We start from the raw sequence: 10455 nt of genomic DNA, 5'->3' as shown, positions 1-10455 counted from the left end.
GTGGGTAATTCTTTTTTAGAAGAACAGTTAGAGACAATGATGGATACCAGACATGATTTGGCAGAGGACGAGTTCTTCATTCCGGGTGAAGATGGCCCTTTGGAGATTTGCAGCTCAGAGGAGGAGGATTTAGATTTGGACTCAAATGTTGACAGGGAGGATATTGAAGATATTATAGTCCAAACTAGAAGGTTGTGGTGTGAAGAAGATGAAGTGGTAGTTTCTGAGGTTGATCATGCACCTGGTTTTGATAATAAGGACGGGGGTTTAGAGGAAATTACTGCGGAGGAGGCAGACAGCCCTCATGATCTTTCAAGGCTGGTTCCGGTGATGGAGTCGTTCGGAATTTCATTACTACCAAGTAATCTAGGGGAGGAAGAGAAAGGAACCCCTTCATCTTTGCCTAAAAGGAGTGCCCCTGAACTTAAGAAACTAGAGTTTAATGTGAATTATAAGAATAGGAAAATGATTGGGTGTAGAAAGTTCTCATGAAGATTTTATCATGGAATGTCAGAGGAAGTGGTAATAAAGAGAAGCGAAGGGCGATAAAAGAAACCATCTGCAAGGTCAATCCGGACCTTATCGTGCTTCAAGAGGTGAAAAAGATTAAGATAGAAAGGAGTTTTATAGGGAGTATTTGGAGGTCTAGATTTAAAGCTTGGATTTTCCAGCAGGCTATTGGTAGATCAGGCGGGACGTTAGTTGTATGGGATACTCGTAGTGTTTCTGTTTCGGATTCCTTGGTTGGGGAGTTCACCGTTTCTATTCGTATTGAAGCAGAGGGTAAGAACCCTTGGTGGTTTACTGGGGTTTATGGGCCGGTGGCTTATGGTAAACGGGAGAGTTTTTGGGATGAGTTGGCAGGTTTGCAAGTCATTTGTGGCAGCTACTGGTGTCTGGGGGGAGATTTTAATGTGGTCAGGAGAAGAGATGAGAAACTGAACAGCGTGTCCAATACTAGAAGTATGAAGAATTTTGATGCGTTGATTAGAGAGATGAATTTGGTGGATCCTAAGCTCCACAATGGCCGCTTCACTTGGTCTAATTTCAGACAGAGGCCTATCTGTAGCAGGCTCGATAGATTCTTATTTTCGCCGTTATGGTCTGAGCTCTATCCTTTCATCCGTCAGGAAGTGTTGGTTCGTATTGTCTCAGATCATTGTCCTATTGTGTTGGATTCCACTCCTCCTTCGTGGGGCCCCAGCCCTTTCAGATTTGATAATTCCTGACTTGAGCATAAGGATTTCAAGGTGTGTTGTCAGAATTGGTGGAACTCGTCTAAGATGATGGGGTGGCCGGGATAGGGGTTCATGGAAAAGCTTTCATTGGTTAAAGACAAAGTTAAGGGGTGGAGTAAGGAGGTTTTTAGTTCAAGATCCTTCCTTAAGCAATCCCTGGAAAGAAGGATGTTCGAGTTGGATAGGTTAGAGGAAGGTGGTCAGTGGAATGATCAACTTCTTTCGGAGCGTAGGAAGATTAAGGAAGAATGGCAGCAAGTTGTCTTTGAAGAGGAGAGAGGAGTTTGGTTTAAGTCGAAATGTCAATGGGCCAAACAAGGAGATTCTAATTCCAAGCTAATTCATAGTATCCTTAGCGCTCGTAAAGCTAGAAATTTTATCTCTCGAATTGAGCTAGAGGATGGGACTATCCTTGACAAAGATGCTGATATAGAAAAGACAATTGTTGATTTTTACTCCTCGTTGTATTCTTCGGTCCCTAGGAGGTGGATGGGTGTCGAAGGCATTTCTTGGGAGCCTATTCCCTCTTTCTTGTCCTCTTTCCTAGAGAGGCCTTTCTCGGAAGAGGAAATTCGTCGTTCCGTTTTCGATTGTGATGGGTCTAAGGCTCCGGGTCCTGATGGATTCTCTTTAGCTTTCTATCAGGATAACTGGGATACGGTTAAGAGTGATCTCCAAGCAGTGTTCGATGGCTTCTTTAAGGATGGGGTTATTCATCGGAGGACCAACGAAACATACATTTGCCTAATTCTGAAGAAGTTGGATAGTTGTCGGGTGCGAGACTTCAGGCCAATTAGTTTGGTCACTAGCCTCTACAAGATCATTTCAAAGGTGTTGGCCGGTCGCCTTAGAGGAGTTCTCTCTGATACAATAGCTGAGACTCAAGGAGCCTTTGTAGAGGGCAGACAGATCTTGGATACAGTGTTGGTGGCTAATGAGGCAGTGGAGGAGTATCGGAGTAAATGCAAGAAGGGTTAGGTTTTCAAAATTGATTTTACTAAGGCTTATGATTGTGTCGACTGGGATTTCCTGGGATTCGTTTTGGAAAAGAAAGGTTTTGGTGGAGCTTGGAGAAAGTGGATTCTGGGGTGTTTGTCTACTACTTCTTTCTCCGTGTTTTTAAATAGGAGACCGAGGGGGAAATTTAAAGGATCTAGAGGTCTTTGCCAAGGTGATTCCCTCTTACCTTTCTTGTTTACCTTGGTGGTTGATGTTTTGGGTAGGATGGTGGATAAGGCCAAGAGCGTCTCAGCCTTGCGAGGTTTCAAAGTAGGGAAAGATTTGGTGGAAGTCAGCCATCTTCAGTTCGCAGACGATACGATTTTTTTTGTGGACGATAACGACTCCTTGTCAGCTCTGTTGGATATTCTGAAAGTTTTTAGCGTAGTTTCTGGTCTTTCAATTAACTTGCAGAAGTGCCAGTTATTAGGGATTAACTTGGAGGAGGAGATAGTGAAGCTTCGAGCTAGGGAGATTGGGTGTGAGGTGGGTCAGTGGCCTATGAAGTATTTGGGTCTTCCTTTGGGGGATTCGCCCCGTAAAAAAGATTTTTGGGAGCCTGTGGTTTCAAGTTGTGCTAAGAGGTTGGATAGGTGGAAGTGTGCCTTCCTTTCTAGGGGAGGCAGATTGACACTTATCCAATCGGTTCTTTCATCTATTCCGGTGTATTATTTGTCGCTCTTTCGTATTCTTAAGGGGGTCGTGGATGTGTTGGAAAAGCTGATGCGGGACTTTCTTTGGGAAGGGGCTGATCAATCTAAGTCGGATCACCTGATCTCGTGGAAAGAAGTTTGTAAATCTCGGGATCACGGGGGGCTTGGGATTGGCAATTTAGATGCAAGAAATAAGGCTTTTCTCATGAAGTGGTTGTGGCGTTTTCCGATGGAAAAGAACACCCTGTGGCATAGAGTGGTGCTGAGTAGGTATGGGGGGGATGGAGGTTTTTGGGACACTGGTAAAGGGAGGAGGTTGTCTGTTCGTGGCCCGTGGAAGATATTTCTTCCCTTTATGAGGAATATCTTCAGTTTGTTAGTTTCAGGGTGGGGAAGGGGGATCGTATCCGCTTTTGGGAAGATATTTGGATTAACGGTGTTCCTTTAAAGGATCAGTTCCCAGATTTATTTTTGGTTTCGACGGCCAGAAATAGTTTGATTCGGGACATGGTAGTTTTAGAAGGGGTTCCGGGACCCCAAGGCCAAGGTTGGGATTTGCGTTTTAGAAGAAATCTGTTCGATTGGGAGGCCACCAGCCTCTCTCAGTTATTCCTTCTGTTAGAAAGGGTGGCTTTGCCAGCAGTTTTAGAAGATCGGAGGGCGTGGTTACCCGATGGTAATGAAGTTTTCTCTTGCAAATCGGCCTTTTGGAGGTTAAGATATGCTCAGTTGGGTTCTGTTCGGGAGTGGGGAAAGTCCTTGTGGAAAAGTGTCTCTCCTTCGAGAGTTAAAGTGTTTGGTTGGCTGGTTTTCAATGATAAACTTAATGTTCATGACAACTTGCAAAGGAGAAGACCCTATCATTGTTTGTCCCCTGCTTGGTGCGTTTGTTGTAAGCAGGCAGGGGAGTCCACTAGCCATTTATTCTTGGAGTGTGATTTCTCAAGAGTAGTGTGGGGAAGAGTCTTAGCTGAGTTTGGTATTCTTTGGCGTATGCTCTCTAACTGTTCTCAATTGTTTCTCACTAAGTTAGGGGGCGGCAAGCGAGTTTCACATCTTTGACAAACCACCGTGTTGGCAACTTTTTGGGCATTATGGCTGGAGAGAAATAAAAGACTATTCGAAGATATGTCTAATTCTGTAGACACTATTTGGGATAAGATAAAATTTTGGGTGGCTACTTGGGTGTATAGAAACAAATTTTTTGAGAGGGTTCCCTTTTCTGACCTTATTAGAGATTGGGGCAACTTCTGGATTTAATTTTTGCAGCTGGGGTTAGTAGTGATTTGTTTTTGGCTGTTTTGTTGTTTCTTGTAACCACGGTTTTCCTCCGCCACAAGTGAGGGTTTTCATTTATTTGAGTTGAGGTCAGTCTTTGACCTCTGTCTCTTTTTCAAAAAAAAGTTATCTCTCAAGTGAGTTAGACTGGTAATTTTTTTTTCTTCACTAAATTGTAGTAATTTTATAACAAGGCAAGAGAGATAAAAGTGCTTAGTTTAGTTCAATTGATGTCTATTAAAAAAAAATTATTTGTATTCTTTGGGAGCAAAATTTCATTGCATTCAATTTACGTTCGATTTTTCTGATGGACACAGATAGATCTGGTGCTGTCAAACATTTAATTTGACTTATATCCACCACTGTCTTGCTTGAGATGGCATTTTGCTGCTTACTTGAGGTATATAACTAATGTTTATAAGCCAATTACCAAATATATATTGTAAATATAAACAAAGATGTTTCTCTTCTATTTGTAGAGATCATTGACGGGAAAGGCCAAATATATGATTGGAGTGGTTTCTTTTCTATCTTTTGCACAAAATATCATTGCTATGCCATACATTTCAGTTGAGGGTGTAATGTATTTGACCTTATTGGATTGAAATATGATGCAGGAATTAAGAGAAGGTTATCATCAATGAGCAGGGTGGTTATCTGATGTGAACAAAAATGTCTCCATCAGATGAAGTTTCAGATAGTTTCTATTTAACTTGATATTACTAAAAGAAAGCCATAGGCACACCATTTTCATGCTCATTGCTCAATGTCTGGAAATGAGAGTTAACTGTCATGAATTGTTGGATTAAGCAGAGTGAGCTTCTTCTGGCCAAGGAACCCTTTTTGCAAATTCATTTATGTCAAATAAATTTGTGCTAATGAAATTGTTTGAGATGGAGAATGGGATTTTCTAACGACTATGGCTTGTTAAGTCCAAGCCGAGCAATAATAAGCCACTTATGTAATTTCTTGTGAAACCTTTTAATCAACTCAGCTTTCATGTGTTACAATTATTAGCTTAAAGATTGATGTTTTTTGTCAAAGGTAAAATAAAATGTGACATTGCAAATACCATTTTCAAGTGTTATGCACTAGTAGAATTATATATAAAACATGAAATTAAATGCACTCTTTAAATCATATCTCAGTTTTTTTTCCTTGTTAGTTAAAACTTAAAAATAGTACAATATTGGCTATTTAAATATTGTTATTAGTATGTTAATTGGCAAGGTAGTGAGGTATGCACATGATGTAATTCCAAACTAAATAAAATAGAATATCTCTTCATTGGTTAATTTAAAAATCTTCAGATGTTGATAGTTGTTTGGTACCAAACTCAACATAATGAGTACTTTCAAACTAAAATAATATAAAACCAACACAATGATTATTAGCACACTACAAAAGTCGTCTCCGAATCTTTACTTCAGTCTCACTACTGCTGACTGAAAAACCCTATAAATCTCTTTCCTAATACTTTCTTGGGATCTGGGTCTCCTTTATTTTCCCAGAAAAACCATTAACTCTCTTTCACATCCATAAACGCTCCTTCCATCTCAAGTAAAAAAGAGCTCCATTGATTCCCATGTTTGATATTTCTTACGGAATATTATGACACCCGAGTTGAAAAGCACTGTTCAATTCTCCTGTTATAATTACACATATTTCTAGAAAGTATTAAAGTGAAAGCATATATATGGATGATGATGACCCAGGGTATGTAATGTAACCTCTAATCAAGGGTCATTTTGAACTTTTGCCAAATAAAACCGAAGTGGGGTTTGTTTTTTCTTCTGTTTTGGTAACTTACAAAGAACTAGATGGCTCATTCACCAGACAAAGGAGTTAACCCTCGTTTGGTTTTGAGGGCTATCTTGTTTATGTTTGGTGTTTGCTCGGTTGGGTACAGCATAAGGCCACTATGGTACTTGCGCTTGAGGGAGAAAGCAACAGCTCAAGGTTCATCGTGCCCACAATGTCAATGTCATTGCTCCTCAAACGGTTTCTTTCCCCTACCTTCAGGTTAGACTCACTTCTCATTGGCTACTACAACTACAACTACAACTACTACTACTACTACTACTACTACTACTACTACTCTTTAGTGCTTCACGAAACAGACAAAAGTACTAAGTTATATTTAGATATTTTTGTTCAGTTCTCTCTTTTAGAGTGAATATTTATTTGATAAGTAGCAGCCTCGTTTAAGAAGTTTTCACAGCAAGGATTGAATTTTTTTAAATGTGCTGAACTATGCTTTTGCAAATGCTATTACTTATAAGTAATAGCCCTTCCTCTCAAGTCACTTGCATAGGCAACTCTCTATACGGTTTCTTTTAGATTGCTTGTAATTTTTTCTTATTCCCGTCATGAATCTACAGATGGGAAATTAGGGGTGTGAAAACCAGATCAATCTACTATTACTGTATACAAAAGTACACTTGCTGCATTCAAAGTTAGATCAACAAATAATGGTGTAAACACAAAATCATTGTTTTACTAATCTGTTATTTGTATAGGTGCTCACATCAGAATCAGACCTCATGGTGGATCTGCAGACATAATTTAACATTTTTATCTTGTTTTCATATATTTTGTGTTGCAGTCTTCCAAGCTCACTAGCATATCAGATCATCTGTTATGCATGTGTATCGTTATATAATTTGAGATAGCTTCTTACAGAATCTTCTGATACTTGTAACCTCTAATAATTGAAAAGGTTTTCCTTTTGCATCAAGGGAAATTTCAATTTAAAATATTTCCACTCAAATGTTGAATATTCAACTTTAAGAAAACTATCAAAATTTAAGGCAATAAGAGTAATATTCTTGATTTTATTCTGAGAAGTGCTTATTCTGAGAAGGGCATGTACAACAATAAGAGTAATATTCTTGATTATATTGTAGACATAGATTGTGCTAAAGATGATCCAGAGATGAATGAGGAAATAACAAAGGGTATAATGACTTTGACCCTGGAAGAGCTAGAGTTGCATAAATCTGTAGCCAACGAAACCTTGGAACACACCAAGGTACTGGTTTTGGATGCTAGAAGAGCTTCTTCACACTACCAGAAAGAAGCAGAAAAGTGCAATGCCGGAGTAGAAACTTGTGAGGAAGCAAGGGAGAGAGCTGAATCACAACTTATAGAAGAGCGCAACCTTTCGACATTGTGGGAGGAACGAGCTCTTAAGCTTGGGTGGAAAGATAGCAGAAGATTATTTTCATGAACATAGCTGATTTATAATCTATCACTTGCTTTTAAGGAATATAGTTGATGTTTTTCTTGCAATACCAATTTCAGCTGCAATTGTAACTTGTATAATGAATGATTTTTGTTTACAAAATTTATCGTCTCAGTTTGACATTCTCAAATCGATCTAGAAGAAGCTTAACTTTTAGTAGAAGGGCAACATATTCTAGAAGAAACTTTCCTGGTTTAATCTTAGAAGTCAAGGGAGTGAAGGTTTCTTGACTTAATCTTTAGAAGTAATGTAACCTGTTAATTGGAACCGAAGCAAAACGATTTTCTATAAAAACAAGCAGAAGATGATGTTCATTCAGATTTCGAATAAGTTGGTATGGTACTAAAGGCAAACTTAATAACATTTCTCTATTGAGGCAATCTGAACTTGGGAATTCCCAATATGCAATTTAAAAATCACTATAAACATTTGGAGTTACTATACACAACAATCAAATACAGCTCCATTCAAAATAATTTCAACTTAAAGTTCATGCCAAAAACCAAGAATCAATTGGGTTTTGAACTGTTCTGATCAGCATTGTCAATTTCTTCATCGTCTGCACTGTCATCCGTGTCAGCTAGACTATTGAAGAAACCATCAAGGTACCAAGAACACTTTTCATTCCAATCACCTCTGTTGGCAGTAGCTCGCCATTTTTGGTCACCTACCATATCAGGGGAGAGACCCCATTCCAGTAGTTCTTGCTCTGTATGGTGGATAGCTAGGCTGTATTCTCCACCACTTCCCAACTGCATTACTCGGAACTCACAATTTTCAAAATTGTTCAGTTGCTCAAATTGCTCCACTGTCCATTTGAACCACTTCATGAAGAAGACTCGTGATGCTAAGCCATGGGAGACGATTATAAGGTTCAGCTCATGTGAAGAGTCAAGGTGAAGCCTATTCATGTCTATGTCCCTCCATAAAGATTCAAGAAAACCTGAAAATTTCAGTTTAACTGGTTAACACATGTTTTTGGATACAACACTTCAAAAAACCAGCACTTGAGATTTCATTCATCTTATTAGTAAACCTTAAACAAATTTCATATGTAGTTAGTAGACTTTGCTTTCACAGTAGTAACTCAATAATCTCATATAACAAATGAAGCCAATGCTATTTCCATCAGACAAAATCTTTATATCCAGTCTCTAATTCTCTATATTAATCTTTCTCTCATATGTATACATATATATGTATATGTATATCTATACATGCATATCTAGTATCTAATCCTCTATATTAATGTTTAAAAAAGTCTCTATAACACATGCATTTGAGACCCAGAACCAGATTTTGTACCACCAGATGTGTTAAAGTTCAGACATGTAAGCAGGTGAGCATGTTTTCAATGAATATCTCCAATTGGGAACCCCAAAATCACAAACCCAAATGAGAAAACAGAGAACATGTAAACTCAAGCCAAAAAACAATATACCAATTAACATCAAAATGAAGAGGAGAAAAGCCCAAATTAGGGGCAAAAAGAGAGAGAGAGAGTACCCGCAACGCGGTCGAAGACGTCAGCAGCAGATTCACCTTCGGGAAATCGATAAAAGAATCTACCGAACTTCTCCCTAGTCTGCTTAGTGGCCTTCATTCGCTCCTCCACCTGAAAGTTGCCGAAGTCCTGTTCCCTTATCCGACACTCTTCACGGACACCTATGATGCGTTTCTTCGAGAACGACCGGCCCACCTCCCGGAGCGTGGAGCGGGTGCGCTCATAAGGGGAGACGTAAAAGTAGACGCGCCAGTTGGGGCACTCGGGGCTGGTCTGGGACACAACATTCCTGAGGTGGGCTCCAGCGAGTCGGGCCTGATCCATTCCTTGTTGGGTCAGCTGGATTTTGTAATCTGGGGTGGTGGTGTATGCAGCATCGTCAAGGTTGCCTTGAGATTCTCCATGGCGCATCAAGATTATCCGCTTCGGCAGAATGGTCTTCTGGTGTGGCGACATTTTCCTCTTCTGGGTCTCTTCAGATATCTCTCCAACGGCTTATTTCAATGAAAAATATATCGAAATGGACAATATTTGTTTGTGTTCTTTGTTCGTTCGTTCAACGGTTATCTACTACCTCAATATATAGGCAGGCTTACTTACCTTCTTTTTTTTTTTGGTATCGTGTAACTATTTGTTTATTCCATACGAATCAGATAATGACATCCCATGATCTGACTTTTTTTATCATCCTGTGCATGGATAGATTCAGATTTATATGATATATTTTTATATGTATATATATACGTATAGTCTTTGCGTGAGCGTAAGATATACTCAATTCAGTTCCTTTGACAGTGGAAAACAGATCAATGTGGTATTGTTGTTTGTTGTGGATGCTTAGCTAGCTTTGATTTTACATGGGATATTGGTAGAAGAAGTAATAGTGAGAATATTATTATTAGTAGTAAATAAGAGGTGGAAAAGCTATGCCCACAAAGCAAGAATTTTTATTTTTATTTGTATAGGTTGACTAATTACAATTATATGGGCGCAATGGGCACAGGATAATCATTTCAATAAAGAAATCAACTTTGTTCTTTTCCCATTAAGTGGTTTAACATGGTTCACGTTAACAAATTGCTTAGCACTAATATTACAAAAAAGATGGAATTTTTAAAAGAAAAAAAGAACAGAAAAGATTGTGGCTGATTAATTGTAGTTTGGAAGACACCCAGATGTCTATCTGGAATTAGATGTTAACTTTGCTTTCAACTATGGATTATCTATACAATCTTTGTTTCTTTACTTTTAAAGTATGAATTAGAAGAAGGGTTTTGATTGAGTTGTGGCTTCCTTCCTTCCCTTCAAAGATTTTATTTTTCTGCCGTGTTAGACTTTCTTTAGCTTGAAACTTAAATAAAAAATGAAAAATAAAAATAAAAAGATCTAACACATAAAAATGGAGATGCGGGGAATCGAACCCCGTGCCTCTCGCATGCGAAGCGAGCGCTCTACCATATGAGCTACATCCCCTTGTTGACTGATCAATCAAATAATTTCGTTATATTATATTAAAATTTATGAAATGCCACGTCATCC

The 10455-nt window shown here is 38.8% G+C and overlaps 2 protein-coding genes and 1 non-coding gene across 3 annotated transcripts; 1 reads left to right on the top strand and 2 right to left on the bottom strand.

Annotated features, from left to right (window-relative positions):
• The first annotated feature begins 5594 nt into the window (after positions 1–5594).
• On the top strand, positions 5595–7536 carry LOC133790864 (uncharacterized). The gene is made up of 2 exons (XM_062228687.1): positions 5595–6190; positions 7075–7536. Exons 1-2 carry the CDS (start codon positions 5989–5991, stop codon positions 7395–7397), a joined length of 525 nt encoding a protein of 174 aa, XP_062084671.1. The 5' UTR covers positions 5595–5988; the 3' UTR covers positions 7398–7536.
• Positions 7537–7755: 219 nt separating this feature from the next.
• LOC133790863 (phosphoglycerate mutase-like protein AT74) lies at positions 7756–9585 on the bottom strand. Its single transcript, XM_062228686.1, has 2 exons — positions 8919–9585; positions 7756–8355 (listed from the first exon to the last, which is right to left on the bottom strand). The coding sequence occupies exons 1-2, from the start codon at positions 9370–9372 to the stop codon at positions 7922–7924; spliced, it is 888 nt and encodes a 295-aa protein (XP_062084670.1). The 5' UTR covers positions 9373–9585; the 3' UTR covers positions 7756–7921.
• A 731-nt stretch (positions 9586–10316) lies between these two features.
• Positions 10317–10389, bottom strand: TRNAA-CGC (transfer RNA alanine (anticodon CGC)). Its single transcript has one exon. It is a non-coding gene; the product is annotated as a tRNA-Ala (tRNA).
• Positions 10390–10455: the final 66 nt, after the last annotated feature.

Source organism: Humulus lupulus, chromosome 7 (assembly GCF_963169125.1).
Source record: "Humulus lupulus chromosome 7, drHumLupu1.1, whole genome shotgun sequence".
Classification (NCBI taxonomy): Eukaryota; Viridiplantae; Streptophyta; class Magnoliopsida; order Rosales; family Cannabaceae; genus Humulus; species Humulus lupulus.
This window is presented reverse-complemented; position numbering and strand designations above follow the sequence as displayed.